The 19,568-nt window shown below is 39.0% G+C and overlaps 1 protein-coding gene across 4 annotated transcripts in view; it reads left to right on the top strand.

Moving 5' to 3' along the window:
* Positions 1-19,307, top strand: part of MRRF (mitochondrial ribosome recycling factor) — a 74,111-nt gene extending 54,804 nt beyond the window's left edge. For all 4 annotated transcript variants that reach the window (XM_007539941.3, XM_016185000.2, XM_016184999.2 and 1 more), the window contains 2 exons: positions 7,720-7,879; positions 18,873-19,307. In XM_007539941.3, coding sequence (XP_007540003.1) covers positions 7,720-7,879; positions 18,873-18,950 — 238 coding nt within the window. In that variant the 3' untranslated portion in view covers positions 18,951-19,307. The remainder of the gene's footprint in view (positions 1-7,719; positions 7,880-18,872) is intronic.
* Positions 19,308-19,568: the final 261 nt, after the last annotated feature.

Genomic DNA, 19,568 nt, shown 5'->3' on the forward strand with positions numbered 1-19,568 from the left:
TTATGCAAATAGACTCTCATGCCTGAGGCTCCTAAGTCCCAGGTTCAGTCCCCCCCCCCCCCCCCCCGCCCCATCATAAGCCAGAGCTGAGCAGTGTTCTGGTGTGTGTGTGTGTCTTCATCTCTCTCAAAAATAAAATTAATAAAAAAAAAAAAGAAAAGCATATCCTTTCTTCCTTCTAAAGGCCCCTGTAAAGTAATCAAACATCCCTTTGAAATGGAGTTTCTAAGATAGTTATCACTGATGTCTGCTGTAGTTGCTGAAACTGAGCAGAGCTTCCTCTGATACACACCTGGTAAATAGTTGTGTATGTGGTATCCCGTTGCTGAGACAATGGGAAAAATTTCAGTCAGTGGGATCTCTGTTGTGTGAGTTACCAGCCAGGCATGCCCCCACTTATTGTTCATGGGAACATGCTCAAGGAATTTTGCAGGAAGGTCCCCATCCAGGATGTTACTGGAAAACCTGCCTAGTAGAGTTTGTACAAACAAAGTGTGACCCTGCCAGCTTTGCCAAAACCCCTGCCTTATGCTTGGGGGCTCTCTGACTGTAGCGGAAATGGCTGCTGTCTTCATTACTCTGCCAAAAAGCTCTACAGGGCAGATCTTGAACTGAACTCCTTGTTTGCCTACTACCTAGAGGCTTCTGGGCAGACTTTTAGATCTGCCTTGTACATTGATAGGTAAAATACAAATCTCACCACGTTTCCTCTGCCTCACTCAGACATTTATGATATCCTGTATTGTTCCCAGAAACAAAGCTATTAGGTCTCTAAGTTTTAAATGATTTATTTATTAATAGGAGAGAGAGAGAGGGAGGGAGAAAGGGAGGGAGAGCACCAGTGCCTCAGTCTGGTAAATGTAGTGCTGGAGATCGAACTCAGGACCTCATGCTTGAGAGTTTAGCACCTTATCCATTACACCACCCCCTAGGGTGATAGAAATTTTTGTAGTAAGATAATAGATTAGTAGTTTTCCTTTAAGTTCAGGATTATGCATTGTAGTAGTTTCATGACTTTGTTTGAAGCTTCTATTAGCTAAAATATGAGATAATCATAGCTAAATGAAAATGGAAGGTTATAGTAAACACTCAAAAAAGAAGCTTCAGGGGGCAGGGTAGATAGCAATGTTAGTTTATGCAAAAAGACTTTCAAGCGGGGCTGGGTGGTGGCAAACCTGGTTGAGCGCACATGTCACGATGCACAAGGACCTGGGTTCGAGACCCCAGTCCCCACCTGCAAGGGGAAAGCTTTGCAAGTGGTGAAGCAGTGTTGCAGTTGTCTATCTGTCTCTCTTCCATCTCTGCCACCCCCTTCCCTCTCAATTTCTGGCTATCTCTACCCAATAAATAAATAGACATTTAAAAAAAAAAAAAAGAAGACTTTCAAGTCTGAGACTGTGAAGTCCCACCCAGGTTCAGTTCCCTGCACTGTCAGCCAAGCTGAGCAGTGCTCAGGTTCTCCTTCTCCACACACACTTGAAATAAAATATATATATTTTGAAAAAGCTTCAGGCTGTTAGCCTCTTCCTAAAATGTTGAATCTTGGAGCCTCATTTTTTTTTCATCTTAAAACATAAGATAAAAAGAATAAATCGATTTGCCTTTTGGTTAAAAAAAAATAGGCCTGGTCATGGAAAATATTGTTACATAGGAAGAAGTGTTTAACATATTTAGAATATTAATATAGCTGTTCTAAAATTATATAATTAAAAGTTACCATTTTGGGAGTCAGGCAGTAGCGCAATGGGTTAAGCACAGGTGGTATAAAGTGCAAGGACTGGCATAAGGATCCCAGTTCAAGCCCCCAGCTCCCCACCTGCAGGGGAGTCGCTTCACAGGTCGTGAAGCAAGTCTGCAGGTGTCTCTCTTTCTCTCCCCCTCTCTGTCTTCCCCTCCGCTCTCCATTTCTCTCTGTCCTATCCAACAACGACATCATCGATAACAACAATAATAATAACCACAACAACAATTAAAAAAAAACAAGGACAACAAAAGGGAAAATAAATAAATATAAAAAAAGGAAAAAGCATATTAAAATTAAAATATTAAAATTTTTTAAGTTACCATTTTAGTTACTTCTTTTTTTATTTTTATCTTTTTTTGCCTCCAAGGTTATTGCTGGGGCTTACACATCCACTGCTTCTCCTGCCAGCCATCTTTTTTTTCCCCCATTGTTGTTGTTGCTGTCGTTGTTGTTGTTGGATAGGACAGAAATTGAGAGATGAGGGAGAGATAAAGAGGGAGAGAGAGAGAGAGAGATAGACACCTGCAGACCTGCTTCACCGCTTGTACTGAGACCCCCTCTCCCCCACAGGGGTCTTTGCACCTGTCCTTGCACTTTGTGCCGTGTGTGCTTAATCCGGTGCGCTACCGCCTGGCCCATTTTAGTTACTTATAAATGTTTAGTTATAAATATATTCACATTGTTGTGCCTCCAATCTCTTGAATGCTTTTCATCTAGCAAAATGGAAAATTTGTACTCACGAAACAACTCCCCACTCTCTGATCCTTCAGGTCCCCCCCTTATAATGGTTGTTTTACTTCCATTATGAATTTTCCTATTCTAACTGTCTCATTTGAGTGAAATTATATAATATTTGCTCTTATGAATGTGACTTATTTTACTTAGCATAATGTTCTCAGCATGTATCTATGTTATAGCACATGCCAGAATTTCCTTTTTTTAAGGTTGAATGCTATTCTACTGTATATAAACACCACATTTATGTGTTCATCCCTTCATGAATTATTAAGTCGCAGTATCTAATATTGGAGGACCTACTTATGTAGTTTTGCCTTTCTAGCTGCTCATTTGACATAGTCTTTCTCCTCTTTGCCTCTGCCTTGTAGACACACTGTTGTTCTTGGTTGGTTGGTTGACTGGTTGGTTGGTTGGTTGGTTTTCAATCCTTCAAGAGCGGTATATTCCTTCTTACATGGAAAAACCCTTTACATAAGTCTTTCTTCCCTTGTGATCTCATTCCTCTACTCATTACTCATTGCTCATCTTAAATGTCTCCACTTTTTGATATTAGATTCCTGCAAAGAGAGGTTGGTCAGACTTCCTTTTTACATTATCAAAAAAGTTATGACACATTTTTTGCATAGAAAAATACATCATGACTTTCCTGACAATCCAATATTTAACAGCATTCTGTATATATTTATTGTGCATACTACAACTGTAATTTATTGATGTTTGTTTAATGTCTGCCTCTTGTGCCAGACTATAAACTGTGCATGTTTAATACTATGTTCCTTCTGTCTGGCCTATTAACAAATAAAAGGTGCTCAGGAAATAGCTATAGAATTAAACTATGAAATAAATGAATTGTCTGGTAGAATAGCTCACCTGGATAGTGTAAAAATGTGTCATCCTTTCTGCCTGTTTCTCCCACAGAAGGCCATCCCACTGGCCTAGCAGCAGTTACATTCTTTCAAAGTGGTAGTTGATGAGTTTGTCTCTACCACTGTGGCATACCTCTGACGACTTGAACCAGGCTTGCCTCCTCTCTGGAGCCTAGCCCCAGCTCTGGCACAGAACACAGGGACCTCAGCTTGTGCTTGGTGAACAAATGTATGCCAAGTACAGAATGGGTGCTTGGAAACCACCAGCTGGGTTTGGAAGTCTGGAGTACAACAACTAGAGTAACCCTGCAAAATGATGGAGATGATCAGATGTGTTAGTCACTGGATTGGAAAGGAATTAAAATATTTCCATAACATAGTATGTTTCTTTTCTAAAACAGATGTGCCCTCTTTGTCTCATCAGGAAGTAATTTAGTATGTTTGATTAAAACATTCATAAATGTTATCATTTATTCAAGGCTACTATATGCTGCTCTCTTTACCAGTACTTTGTGCTGCGTCTACTTCTCCCAGTCACCTTGTAAGGTGTTTTTTATTATTATTTTCATCATAGAGATGAGGAAACTGAGGGTCAGAGAGGTTAAGTTGCTTGCCCAAAGACTGCTTAGTGCTGTCTATCAGAATGGGATAGGATCAGCTGGCTACAAAACAGATGCCTTTCCATCAACTTAACTGTTTCTTAGCTTATATTTTAGATGCTTTCAGACTGGCATGTATATCCCTTCCTCCTTGCTCTTCCTGTGTCTACTTTCTCCCCTCCTCCCCTCTTTTTTCTTCTCAATGCATTCCTCTTTTCAGTTCCTTGGGTTATTGCCCCAATATTTGCATCCTGAAACTAAAATGTTTTTGTCAGTGTCCACAACTGGATAGATACTATTATCTATGGAAACACTGGTGTTGATATTACATTAATATCACATTTATACTTGTAAAGATCAAAATGTACACACAATGATTTTGTGTCTATATACAGTCTTTTAAGATTTTTTGAGTCCCAGTTTATATTTTTGAAAATACCTATTTTTCTTTATGAAAAATAAAGGAATTTCATTAGTTATAATGTTTATTTTATTAAAGATTATCTAAACAGTGAAAATGCCAGTTTCAAGTCATTTATGAGATAAAAGATAAAAATATTTCTTATTAGAGACTTACATTCATTTTCAGCCCTTCCTAGTATTTCAACAGGATTAAGTTTTTTGAATCAGTGGATCAAGTTTTAATTTTCGTGTTCCTTCCTTATACGGACATATGCTTTGGCAGAACAAAAAAGAGACTTAAACATGTTAGCATGATTTTTGTTCAGTGAATTAAAAACCATAAAAGTAACAAGATCTGATCGAAATCCCTAAACTCTTGACATAGTGGTTTTATCCTTTTTAGTCTCAAGATTCAGATTACTGACTTTGAAAAAGTTTACTGCCTGGAAGCAGAAATAATGGCAGCAGTGTGCAATTTATTTGAAATAGGTTACAAGCGCTAGACATCCCAGAGTAATGGGAAGAATACAGACCAAGAAGATCAAGATTTGAATTCCAGTTCATCATTCATGGTCAAGTCACTTAATAATGTCTTTGCACCTCAATTTTCTCTTTGGAAAATGGGACTGTTAGAATCTAGTTTGAAGAATTGTTGGGATAGTCAGTAGGTAATAAAGTACACACCTAGTTTAGAGGGGTTTAATAATGGTAGTAGTCAGGGTCATTTTTATTTTGAGAATACTTTTGAATAAATGAATCCTGAATTATTTATTTCTAGCACAGCTATTCACATTGTCTTTGGAGCTTATCCATTCTCAAAATTCTTTAACTGTGTCTTCCCTGTCAGGGAGAAAATACCAGGTAGATGCCACTAAATCTTTTGACACATGCCTGTTACTGTTTTACAAAAAAAACGTTATCTAGATCTTGGAAGTGACCTTACTGAGCAAAAGCCACATTGTTTTGAGGGTGAGAGGCCAGTGATACCTGTTTCACAACAGGAGACAGAGGACTTATGTTGTACTGAGACTACTGGTTCTTGAGAATTTAGCTTGCATTTGATTTTTGTGTAAGATAACAAATTAACTTATTTAGGTATTCCTTTTTTTTTTTTTTTTTTTTTGCCTGTAAATAGTATTCATGATCTTGGAAGACTCTCGACAGTATGACTTTCTGGTCTCTTTTGTCACACTCTTTGATGTCTGTGTTCCAGTTAATTCCTCAAATGAAACATGGTCTCTGGGCTACCTAGAGCCAGTCCATGATTCTTCTTCCTCCTAGAAATCTCCACTTCCTGTTCTGGTACAGGAACTTGCACTTATTCTCCCAGATTCTAGTGTGATGTGTTATTCAAGGATAGGCTATGCTGTAGTACTAGTAATCCCCAAATATCTGTGGCTTCAAACAATAGGGTTTTTTTTTTCCTTATTAGAGTTAACCCTTTTATTTATAGTTACATACCAAAATTTGAGCTTAACAACAGAACCTTTTATAGATGCATGAAATTAAATCACATTTTGCAGTTCTTTGTTGTCAACTTTGTGGACTATTCTTCCTCAGTGACTGTTGTCATTATTAATTACAACTTTTAAGCATCATTGAGATAAATCAGAGTTTCATATAACAGTATGTTGTTAGTTTGCTGTATACTGAAGGAAGACAAATAAAATCACATAAGGTACATATACATATTTCAAGGGAAATGTTTTAATTGCCCATACTGCTGGGGCTTGGTGCCTGCATTACAAATCCACTACTCCTGGGCTATTTTTTTTCCCTTTTGTTGCCCTTGTTGTTTATTGTTGTTGTTATTATTGTCATTATTGCTGTCGTTGTTGGACAGAGAGAAATCAAGAGAGGATGGGAATACAGGGGGAGAGAAAGACAGACACCTGCAGACCTGCTTCACAGCTTGTGAAGCGACCCCCCTGCAGGTGGGGAGCGAGGGGCTTGAACTGGGGACTCAAACTGGGATCCTTATGCCAGTCCTTGCACTTTGTGCCATGTGCGCTTAATCCACGGTGCTACCGCCCAGCCCCCCCGGAATATATTTCTTAGTCATGCTCTGTGGTGACAACTGTTCATTATAGTCAGTCTGGAACCCAAGTTGACAGAATTTCCATCTCAATTTGTAATGTAATGAATAAAAACAAATGTGGTAGGGCTTATAAAGCTTCTGACATGAAGTGACACACAGTTCATTGGCCAAAGCAATTTATAAAGCCACATGAAGCTTCATAGGAGACAGGGAAAAGCACTATTGTTACTGGGAAGAAAAAGATCCTGTATATTAGTGGACTCTCACATTTAGACAATAGTTTCTTTAGGAAAGTCTTCTCTTACTACCCTCTCCCCAGACAGTTCCTGGTAAATTTGCTGTGGTACCTTGTACTTTTTCAGTTTCCTTCTTACAACACTTCTCACATTCTGCTGTCATTGTCTCTTTACTTGTCTTCCCTCACCCTAGCCAATAAACTCCCTAAGAATTGGGCAAAGGCTATTAAGCTCATGTTAGTAATACCCTTAGTGCCATGCATTGGTTTTGATAAGTAGTAGGCACTCACTGTGTTAATGACAGAGATGAAAGCTGGACAAATACGTGGGCGTCTTGGCTGTACTGTTGTGATTATGAAATGTAAAATAGGAGTAACAACCTACAACTCCTGTAAGGAAAAACTCGCAGGGTATCTAACCCCAAGGTTTGTAGTAGGCCTTGAATGTGCTTATTTTTATTATGGTAGGGATGTTAGTTGACATCTAGGAAGCTTTTATAGTGTACCAAACATACATAATTTCTTCTTGGGGGTTAACTGGTACTGATACAATAATTTCCCTGTGTTTAATTAGCACTTGTGTTTTGTCTTGATCATTTTGAAATGGTACACAAATTTCAAAATTTACTGTAATAATAAGATTTTTTTAATGTTTATTTATTTATTCCCTTTTGTTGCCCTTGTTGTTTTTTATTGTTGTAGTTACTATTTTTGTCGTCGTTATTGGATAGGACAGAGAGAAATGGAGAGAGGAGGGGAAAATAGAGAAGAGGAGAGAAAGGTAGACACCTGCAGACCTGCTTCACTGCTTGTGAAGGGACTCCCCTGCAGGTGGGGAGACAAAGTCAGTTATGGCATTAGTAGTGGCATAGTCTGGATTTCATGGCATGTCCATATATCCTAGACTCCATGGATCAATTAGTAGTACTCTGAGTCTCCTCAGTGAATTCACCAGGAAGAACTTAGGCCCTAAGTGCAACCCTGGGCTTGCTGCAGGAATGTGAAGATGAGCCACTGTTAAGCTAGTGAAGTGAGTGATGTTAAATTGTTTTAATGGATAGGATACTTTTGTTGAACATTCTTTTGTTCTTTATCAGAGTAACAAGAGAGCATAGAGAAATGCTGGTGAAACTTGCCAAGCAGAGCACCAACAAAGCCAAAGACTCCTTACGGAAGGTTCGTACCAATGCGATGAATAAGCTGAAGAAATCAAAGGACAAGACCTCAGAGGACACCATTAGGCTCATAGAAAAACAGGTAAGAGTGGTCCGGGAAGTGGTGCAGTGGATAAAGCACTGGATCCTCAAGCATGAGGTCCTGAGTTCAATCTCCAGCAGCACATGTACCAGAGTGATGTCTGGTTCTCTCTCTCCTCCTATCTTTCTCATGAATAAATAAATAAAATCTTGAAAAAAGAAAAAAAAACAGGTAAGGTTCCAGCAGATATGGTGTTGATGTATCTGACCCAGAAAATCCCTCGTTTATATCTTAAGTGAGGAAATTTAAAACAGAGTTCACCTTTATCGGTACAATCAGCACTAACTGGATTTCCATTCTGGGCAAAACCCTGTGCTGGACCCTGGGAACAAGGACGAGAAGATGCTGTTGATCTTTGACTGTGGTCTAGTCTCTGTACTGAACAGTCTACATCACTTCATCCTCATCACTACAAAACTGTAAGGTAGTGAGGTTCAAAGACTAACTTTTCCAAAGTCACCTTGCTGGCAAAAGGTAGATATGAACATAAGGGCAGGCGTACTTACTTCAGAATGCTGTTGGGTTGTCGGAAAAGTCATGACTCATTTTTGCATTAAAAAAAAAAAGTCATGATTTTTCTAACAGCCGAAGAACATATATACTCTTTTGCTCTTCTGTCTGGTTGGTTTGGGATTCTGATAAAGGAAAACCACTTAGTTTTCCACAATCCTAGATATAGGTTGACTTTTTTTTTACATTTGTATATTCAATTTTTTTAATTACTATTTTTTAGGAGAATTTTTTTTATCTTATTATCTTTATTTATTGGATAGAGACAGCCAGAAACCAAGAGGGAAGGGGTGATAGGGAGAAAGACAGAGAGACACCTGCAGCACTGCTTCACCACTCGCAAAGCTTTCCCCTTGCAGGTGGAGACTAGAGGCTTGACCCTGGGTTCTTGCACGTTTTAATATGTGCGCTCAACCAGGTGTGCCACCCCTTGGCCCCTACTCAACTCTCTGTATTCCACATATGAGTAAAACCATTCTGTAGTTGTACTTTCTATATACCTCTCAATCTTCTTGGGTCAGCAGTCTTCCCAGGGCATCTTCTCATGGGAATAGCAGATACTCAAAGAGTAAACCCAACCACTCAGCTACACCTTAAGCTTCTGTTTTTGTCCTATCCCATGGCTAATCAGATCACATGGACTACATCATTGCTGGGGCAGGAAAGTATTTATGTACATATTATTAAACAATAATATAATAAAAAACCCAATAATCTATCAGAGCAGCATAATCACTTGAGCAGCATATAAAAATACAGGTGTGAAAAAAAAAAACACAGGTATGGGGGTTGGGTGGTAGCACAGTGGGTTAAGTGCATGTGGCTCAAAGCTCAAGGACCAGTGTAAGGATCCCAGTTCGAGCTCCTGGCTCCTCACCTGCAGAGGAGTCGCTTCACAAGTGATGAAGTAGGTCTGCAGGTGTCTAGCTTTCTCTCCCCCTCTCTGTCCTATCAAACAATGACATCAGCAACAATAATAATAACCACAACAATGATAAAAAAAAAAAAACAAGGACAATGAAAGGGAGAAAAAAATAACCTCCAGGAGCAGTGGATTCATGGTAGAGGCACCAAGCCCCAGCAATAACTCTGGAGGCAAAAAAAATAAATAAATAAAATACAGGTATGTGGTAACCCCTGCAGACACTGGGCCCTGCTCCAGCATTTTCTGATTCAGTAAATCTGCCCAGGAATGTGTATTTAAAATAATAAAAGTTCTCCAGCTAACTCTGCAAAAGCAAATGTGCAAGATTGTAATCTACGTGCACTATAGTGTACCCTCAGAGAGTCGCCAATTAGAGAGAGGTTGTGCTGCATTTGATGTACTGTGACCTTGGGAAAGTTATTTGGCTCATTGGGAAAGTCACTTGGCTCATCTTCTATAAAAGATGATTTGTAATTCTTACTTTGAAGGATATGCTTGGATTGCTAGAAACACCATTAAGGTATCTGATTCCTTGGCTCTCAAAACTCCCTTCTTGCCAACTGTGTGCTCTCCTTTCCCTGTATCAGCTAAAAGAGGTTCATAAACTCAACTGCCATTTCTCAAGTATTGATCAGGCCTCATTGGAGTCTGGGTTCACATATAGCTGCCTTGCCCATCTCTTCATGTCACTCTTGACTTGCTTGCTTTTTTTTTTTTAATTGCCACTGGGGTTATTGCTGGGGCTCAATGTCCTGACCAGACAGCCTTTCCTCCCCCCTTTTTTTCTTCTTTTTTTTATTTGATAAGAAAAGAGAGTGGTCTGGGAGGTGGCACAGTGATAAAGCTTTGGACTCTCAAGCATGAGGTCCTGAGTTCAATCCCCAGCAGCACATGTGCCAGAGTGATGTCTGGTTCTTTCTCTCTCTCTTCCTATCTTTCTCATGAATAAATAAATAAAAGAAATTGAGGGGAGAGGGAGATAAAGAGGAAAAGAGACAGAGAGACACCTGCAGCACTTGCTTCACTTGTGAGTCTTCCTACTGCTTGTGGGGACTGGGGACTTGAACCCAGGTCCTCACACATGGTAACAAGTGTGCTTTACCACTTGCACCATTACTCATCCCCCACTCTTGGTCTTTTTATTGCTTCCTGATAGTAAACCTTCAGGTTTTCAGGTCTCTGGGGACTCCTCACTCATTAAGTCTAAGCACCTACCTCAAGAACCAGAATTTACCACATTCCTTGAAAAAGGAAGAATGATCAGATAACTAGTGCTCATTGAAGGAGGAAGAAATATTTGATAAAAACCCACTGGAACCTTGTTGGAAGCCATAACTCACTGCACCTAGTTTTTCACTTTAGATTAGTTTTCTTTCTTTTGTGCTTTACTACTGTTAATTTATTTTTCAAAATGAAAATGGACCATTACTTTTTTTTTAAGATTTATTTACGGGAGTTGGGTGGTAGCACAGCAGTTTAAGCAATGACATCAGTAACAACAATAATAACTACAACAATAAAACAACAAGGGCAACAAAAGATAATAAATAAATATTTAAAATATATATATAGATATATATATGGCGGAGTGTAGATAGCATAATGGTTATGTAAACAGACTCTCATGCCTGAGGCTCCAAAGTCCCAGGTTCAATCCCCTGTACCACCATAAGCCAGAGCTGAACAGTGGTCTGGTTAAAAAATTAAAATAAATTATTTTTATTTTCATAGAGACAGAAAAATTGAGAGAAGGAGATGATTGATAGATAGACAGACACTTGAAGCACTGCTTCATCACTTGTGAAGCTTTCCTCCTGTAGATAAGTGCAGGGGCGTGGACTGGAGTCCTTGCCCATGGTAATATGTGCACTCAACCTGGTGCATCACCTGCCCCCCCAAAAAAAATATTTTTAATAAAGTAATAATCAATCCCTACCTTCCTTATTTAAGAAATAAAATCAGGGGCCAGGCAGTAATGCACCCTGAAGAATGCACACATTACAGTGACAAGGACTCAGGTTCAAGACCCTGACACCCCACCTGCAGTGGAGAAGCTTCTGGAGAGAAGCTTCAGAGGTGAAGCAGGGCTGCAGGTGTCTCTCTTGCTCCCTCTCTGTCTTCCCCTTCCCTCTCAATTTCTCTCTGCCTCTACCAATGAATCAATATATAAATGTCTGCATCAACAAAAAAGTAAACAATACAAATAAAATTTAAAAAGGAAAATATAATAAAGGAAAGAAAACCAGACATAAAACAAAAAAAACCAGGAAAAAAAAAAAGCAAAATGAACTATGTATATAGCCTTCCACTCAGTATCTTCTATTCAAACTTTTAACCATATGACCGTAAGTAAAGTTATTTATAATAATGTAAGAACTCATTGAGAAAATAGTATCTTAAATATCAAACATTTTTTCTTGTACAGTTACATATATACTCAGATAATTTGAAGGTATGTAGTGAAATGTTAACAATGGTCATTTCTGATTATGAGACTTGAATTACTTTCTTAATTTTAAAAATTTACGTACTAAAGATGGAAAATATGATAGTTTAGCTAACAGTTGGTGGCCGGGGGAGTGTCACAGTGTTAAGAGAGTTGAACTTACAAACATGAGGTCCCAAGTTTGATCCCCAACATTGTATATATGAGAGTAATGCTCTAGCTCGCTCTCCTCTAGCATTACTAAATAAATCTTTTTTTTTTTTTTAAAGATTTTATTTATTTATGAGAAAGATAGGGGAGAGAGAGAAAGAACCAGACATCACTCTGGTACATGTGCTGCCAGGGGTTGAACTCAGGACCTCATGCTTGAGAGTCTAGTGCCTTAGCCACTGCGCCACCTCCTGGACCACAATAAATCTTTTTTTAAAAAAATTAGGACAGAGAGCAGCCTGCATTTTTTTAAAAATTATTGTTATTGATGCCAGTGTTGGATAGGACAGAGAGAAATGGAAAGAGGAGGGGAAGACAGAGAGGGGGAGAGAAAGAGAAATACCTGCAGACCTGCTTCACTGCCTGTGAAGCAACCTCCCTGCAGGTGGGGAGCCGGGGGCTCAAACCAGGATCCTTACACTGGTCCTTATGCTTTGTGCCATGTGCGCTTCACCCCATGTGCGCTTAACCCACTGTGCTACCGCTTGACTCCCAAAATATATATTTTTTAAAAGCGTTTTTTTTTTTTCTTATCACTGGGGCTCACCATTTCTTGGTGACTTTTTCAGATAGAAATGCAGAAGCAGAGGGAAAAGGGAAAAACAGGACAGCACCGATCTTCCTCTAGTGTGATAGGGCCAGACTCAGCCTGGGTAATGCACATGGCAGAACAGATGGACTCTCTAGATGAGCTACTTTGCTGACTTCCAAAACAGTTTTTAAAAGATGTGCTTATCTACTTTTTTCCTGTTTTTTATTTTATTTTTTTCATATTTTTAAAATATTTATTAATTCCCTTTTGTTGCCCTTGTTTACCTGTTGTAGTTATTGTTGTTGTTATTGATGTTGTCGTTGTTGGATAGGACAGAGAGAAATGGAGAGAGGAGGGGAAGACAGAGAGGGAGAGAGAAAGATAGACACCTGCAGACCTGCTTCACCGCTTGTGAAGTGATGCCCCTGCAGGTGGGGAGCCGGGGCCTCGAACCAGGATCCTTAGGCGGTCCTTGCACTTCATGCCACATGCGCTTAACTGCTGAGCTACTGCCTGACTCCCTATTCCTGTTTTTTAATGTAGTAGATGTTCATTGTGCAAAATTGTGGCCCATGTAGACAGTTAAAAAGACTTTAAAAATGGGGGGACTGTACATCATAATCCCATACTGTAGAAATAACTTCTCCTAACATTTCGGAATATTTGTTCTTCCACTCTCACCTCTCTCCTTTTTTTCTTAAACATCATAGTTTTTTTAATGTGATTGAGAACATGTAGTGTACATAAAATTTTGAATCCAGTTTTTTAATTTTCTCTTTACTACTACCACCCAGCACCCAGCTCTCAATGTGTAAATAAATCTTTAAAAAATAAATCTATATTGCAGTGAATTTTTCTAAGGATACAATCACAAACGTGGAATTACAACAAAAGGAAGTGCATATATTTAAAGTTCATGGTGCATATATCTTTATCTTTTTTAATCCCTAACATTTGAACCTTTTTTTTTTTTTTTTTTAACCAGAGCATTGCTCAGCTCTGGTTTATGGTGGTGCAAGGGATTGAACCTGGGACTTCAAAGCCTCAGACATGAGAGTCTCTTTGCATAACCATTATATTATCTGCCCCTGCCCAGAATAGATCTTTAATAATATGAAAAAAGGAATCTTCAAAAGTATCCACTGATGTGTTATGAGTCATAGTAGAAAACTGGAAATCATCTAAATTTCTGACAGTAGGAAATTGTTTTACAGTCATTCTTTAGGCTCTTTCTATATAGGAAGTCCCCAAAATATTTTGCAGACATGATAGATTGGAAGTGGGAGCTTTTTTATATAACCATTATGTTACCTACCCTTGGCAGGGGCAGGGACCAAATGGCTTTTTAGAGGTAGATTAATAACTGCACTGTAATCAGTTTTTATACTGAAAAGTTATACGTTCATGAAAAGATTGGCAGCTTATTCGCTTCAAAATATCATCGGCAGTTATTTCTGGTAGTGGAATCATGGACAGCTTAACTCTGGCCAGATTTTTTTAAATTTGGAAAAATGTTTTAAGATCAAATAAAAATCTTACTATAAACAATCTTTAGCATATAGGAATGAAATAATTTAGTTGTAAGGTCTGTCCTTGCAATTATCATGTTTGACCCCTATTCCCAATCCTTAGCCCAGGCCAGCTCTCCTCTAAAGAAGGACCAGGTCTTACGCTGGATGTGACAGTCTTCCTACTCACAGCTATGACATCTGCCAGCCTGCTGCTTCACCTTCACTTTACTTTGCTATAATGGGCCAGCTGAACATTAAAGGACTTGGCATACCCCACCAGTAAAACTGGCCAAGATCCTTTCACTGCTGCCTTTTTCTAAGAAACTGAGCTACTCTGACATGAAACTGGGTCCTAGTGGGGCTGCAGAAGGGGAGGACTCCTAGCTAGCTGACCTGGCTGGCAGATAGCAAGATTGGACTGAATGAGGAGGTGAGTAGAACACATGTGTATTCTGAGCCAGGCATCAGGGAGGATGACTTGCTCCTCAGGCATGTTCTGGGCTGTACTTCCTGCTCCTGCTAACTGCATTTTATGCCTTTGCTAACTGCTTTTTTTTTTTTTTTTTTTTTTTGCCTGTCATTTCTCTGAATTTGGAATGATCAAAAATCATGATAATCTTGGTGAGGCTTCTGTTTTGGGGAAGGATTCTTGCTTAGGCATTACATGCACCTGATTCAAATCCTAGCCCTTTCACTTTTTTGTTATGGTTGCTGGCCCTCAGTAAATATGTGTACCTTTCTGTCCGTCCCTCAGCTCTCTCCCAACCTGGTGACTTGGAATATAGGGTTGGGATTAACTATGTTTGTGACCCTGACATAGCTCACCTAAATGAGGAAGGACCAACCCAGATGTTGTCAATTCCTCCAAAAGAAAGAAGCACCAGAAAACTATTAGTTGGGGGTGGGTGAGTGCCTGCCTCAGTCATACCAGGGAATTTGGGGGCAGGTTAGTTAACATTCTATGCTTTGATTTACTCTGAAAAGTGGGGATAATGGCTCTCCCACCTGCCTTACAGAGGTTATGTTGGATTTGAGTGAAGTTAACAGAGGACAAAGCACTTTGCATAATACCTACTACTATGTAATTATCTGGTGAAATAATTAACGTAACATTAAGAGAGTTAATAGTATTTCATGTTTTTGAGAGATATATGAAATAAGCATGTAAAGAGTTTTTAATCTTGTGATTTTTTTATTATTAGTGATTTACAAAATTACAAAATAACAGGGGTACAATTCCATACCATTACTACCACCAGAGTTCTGTGTCCACATTCCTCCATTGGAAACTGCAGTAGTTCTCCCAAGGTCACAGATAGGGGTTGACTGTGATTTCTGTAACTATCTATTTTTCTCACTTTTTCTATGGTTCTGCCTTCTCTTCCATTTTAAGTCACAGCTATACCTATTACTACTTCCAAATGTCTTTTTTTTTTTTCCCACCTCTCTCTCTGGGTCCTGATGGAATTGGGTTTCAGAGCCCTCTAATCATCTTCCTCTAACATTTCTCCCACTTTGGAAGTATGGACCAAAATTCTTTTTGGGGTGCAGAAGGTAGGAGTTGTAGCTTTTATAATTGCTTCTCTGCTGGATATGGGCATTGGCAGGTCAATCCATACTCCCAGCCTGTTTTTAACTTTGTCTAATGGAACATGTAAAGTTTCCTAGTGTCTGGCATGCAATAAATTCTCACCAAGAGGGCATACTGCTAGTCACCTTGTCTTGTTAGTTATCATAATTTCATGAAGTCCGATTAAGATGGAAAAGGTGAACTTGCAGGCAAACTGGCCGGATACTTGGTACCTGTACTTATGGTAGAAAGTTAGTAAATTTGTTCACTAATTGATAAATTTGAAAAGAAGTCAGAACATTACAGTAAAAACTAGAGTAACACAGTATTTTTGCATAATAGGTAACTAGTTTAAAATGTACTTACATATTTGAGATTTTGTTTAATCATTACAACTACTCTCAAAAAGAAAGTAGCATCCCCATTAAACAGATGAGGAAACTAGTGGGAAATGACTTGCATATTGTCACCACGCTAAGAATTTAACCCTCGCACCACCACTCCACCTCTCTGCCTCCAGGGTATCCTGGGTACTCTCCATCCAATCCTGTCCAACCCTTGTTCCTGGCTGTCTGACTACTAGCCTGCAGTGCTGGAATTCTGCTGGGCGCCACGCCACACCACACCCCATGGCAACTGCTTGGGATAGTAGCAAAAGAAGTCTGCAAGGATTGTCTGCAGCTGAGTGAGGATGGACTAAACAGCCATTTTGAGCACAGCCACTCTTGCACAGTGCCCTGTAGCCTCTGGAGCTTTGCTTTTCCAGCTCAACAATGTGTTAACAGCTGCTGTGGTGAGAGACTGGCTGTGCCCTTCCCTGGGACCAATTGCTCCAAATCTTTCTTAGTTTCTATAACGTTCCAGTGCATGTAGTTTCCAGCTCCTGACCATAGCCTGTGGTCTGCAAGTAAAGATGCCAGACACACATTGTGCAGCTGAACAGTATGTATCTGACATACTCTTAACACATGCATGTTAAACACAGAGAGTGCAGATTCTGGACACCATCACTGTTTTTACTGTTCCCTTCAAAGCTTCCTGCTACAGATCTCCTGTCTTAGGTTCCTTTGAGACAGGGAAGAAGGCTATAGTACTTACTAAATGGTTTTTATTATTATTATTCTTGAAGGGAGTCCCATATTTCTTGCAGTCAATTTAGAAAATACAGAAGCATATAGAACATGAATAATTGTTCATTTAGTAGATATTCCCTGAATACTTGCTATATACGAGGTCTTACGCTGGATATGACAGATACTGACATGAATAATACATTACCTATCTTCTCATCATTAAAAGATAATCACCATTAATATTTTGACATGTGCCCTTCTAGTTATAAAATATGTATATTTAAAAGATATTTGAGATAATTTCTACTATGTATATACATAACCTTATATCCTGTTTTTTCTTTAATTTGTAGATAACATGAGCATGTTTCATTGATATTATAAATCATGTCTTGAAGCATTTCATTTTTCTGATTGTAAAGGTAGCATATGCTTGTTATCAAACACCTAACATTTAGAAATGCATAGTAGAATATTTTTAATAATTATATCTTTGCTATAACAAATAGTCTTAATTATTTTTAGTGGTAATGTATATGCAACTGCTTTCCCATTTTTGTCACTTTTCTGATTTTTCATTATAAAAATAAAGTTTGGATAAAATCTTTGTATATAAAACTTAAAAAAAAGTCAGATTCCATTCACATGGTAATTTCTCAGTTGACAGATTTGGGGGTTAAAAAGTAGTATGAGTGGTCCAGGAAGTGGTGCAGTGGATAAAGCATTAGATTCTCAACCATGAGGTCCTGAGTTCAATCCCTGGCAGCTCATGTACCAGAGTGATGTCTGGTTCTTTCTCTCTCTCTCTACTTGTTTTTCTCATGAACAAATAAATAAATTCTTTTATAAAAAGTAATGGGAAAATTCGCATTAGTTTGAATTCCTATCAGTGATATAGGAGTTTATCCATTTCACCGTAGCTTCCTTGCAGTAAATGTTGTAATTAAGAGCCAAAACATCAAATTTTTGTTAACTGGATTATTTCTTGTTTTAATTTTCATTAAATTTATTTTCAGAATTTCTGAAAATTCTATTGAATTCAATAACTAGATGTTCTGCATTTTCTTTTTTCAGGATACATTTTCTTAATTATTGAGATCTTTCCTATCAGTATGAGGATTTAATATGCTAGAGTGTCAGGAGCATAAAAAATTCCTAGTGGAGGGGGCTGGACAGTAGCGCAGCAGGTTAAGTGCACATGGCGCCAAGCGCAAGGACTGGCATTAAGGACCCTGGTTCGAGCTCCCAGCTCCCCACCTGCAGGGGAGTCGCTTCACAGGCAGTGAAACAGGTCTGCAGGTGTCTGTCTTTCTCTCTTCTCTGTCTTCCCCTCCTCTCTAGAATTCTCTCTGTCCTACTCAACAACAACAACAACAGCTATAATAACAATAACAATCACAACAAGGGCAACAAAATGGGAAAAATAGCCTCCAGGAGCAGTGGGTTTGTAGTGCAGGCACCGAGCCCCAGCAATAACCCTGGAAGCAGAAAAAAAAAAAAAAGATTCTTTCTAAGAATAAATCTTTAAAAAAAAAAAAAAAAGGGAGTCAGGCTGTAGCACAGCTGGTTAAGCACAGGTGGTGCAAAGCTCAAGGACCTGTGTAAGGATACCAGTTGGAGCCCCTGGCTCCCCACCTGCAGGGGAGTCGCTTCACAAGCGGTGAAGCAGGTCTGCAGGTGTCTTATCTTTCTCTCCCCCTGTCTTCCCCATCTCTCTCCATTTCTCTCTGTCCTATCTAACAGCAACAATAATAACTACAACAATAAGACAACAAGGGCAACAAAAGGGAATAAATAAATAAATGTTTTTAAAAAAAGAAAAAGAAATTCCTAGTGGCTTATTAAGGGCCAGATAAGTCTAGCCCCTTTTGTGTTCTTCAATAATGTTTAGGAATTTGAGCCTGTGAAATTGACTACCTGGTATTAAATTTTGTTACTTGATACTTGATTCATGGTTATATTCTGAACAAGTGGTCTGCCCAACTAGGTTTCCTCTTTTATGAACTGGTGATAAGAATTACTTCATGAGGTTGTAGTAGGAAAGAGTATATGTTAATTTCTCAGGGTAGTGCCTGACTGGGACTCACTTTAAGCTTTGGTCACCATTGGTCACCATTATTATTTCCCAGAACACCGTTTCATAGTTCTGGATTATTTGTCCCCCAATCCTTTTTTATTTCCAATTACCAGGCTGTTTTCATATTGTGTTTCTGCAGATCAGCCAAATGGCCGAAGACATTGTTGAAGAGTTGGACAGGCATCTAGCAGTGAAGACCAAAGAACTCCTTGGATGAGTGCCTACCAGGGATTGGAAGTACTCCAGAACCCATTTTCTGGTTGATCCCATACGTGTCAAGTTAGCACCTCTCTACCCTGTCCACAGGAAAGGCTGTCATCATGCAGTTGTCAGTCCTTGTCAAGTCCAGCCTTCATGGGTCCAGGCATGGGTGAACCTCTCCTTACTTGAGGAATTTACCTTGACTACAATGCTGCCACATGAATGAGATCATTTTAGAAGCCTCTTTGTCCAAGACTTAGAACCTTCTCCCTGGGCTTGGGCTGATGATCATATATATACCTTTGTCAAGTGCTCATGACACCAAATAATAAAATCTAAATAAATTGGAAAGAATAACAGACCACAAAAGGGAGCATAGAGTTGGTTTGAATTAATCCACTCTACGTATATATAAAGCACCAAGCAGTATTTTTACCTTTGAATCATCTTCACACAAGCTCCTTCTCTGCCTCAGTCATCCTTCTGCCACTTACCTGGTCTGTCTCAGTTGTCACATCTCAGTTTGAGTAGCACTTCCTCTGTAAAAGTCTTCCTCCTCCTAACATTCCTAATCTGGGATCCATTTTATTGACTCTCAATACTATCTGCTTTTTTACCTGAACCTTAATTGCTC

Source organism: Erinaceus europaeus, chromosome 10 (genome assembly GCF_950295315.1).
Source record: "Erinaceus europaeus chromosome 10, mEriEur2.1, whole genome shotgun sequence".
Classification (NCBI taxonomy): domain Eukaryota; kingdom Metazoa; phylum Chordata; class Mammalia; order Eulipotyphla; family Erinaceidae; genus Erinaceus; species Erinaceus europaeus.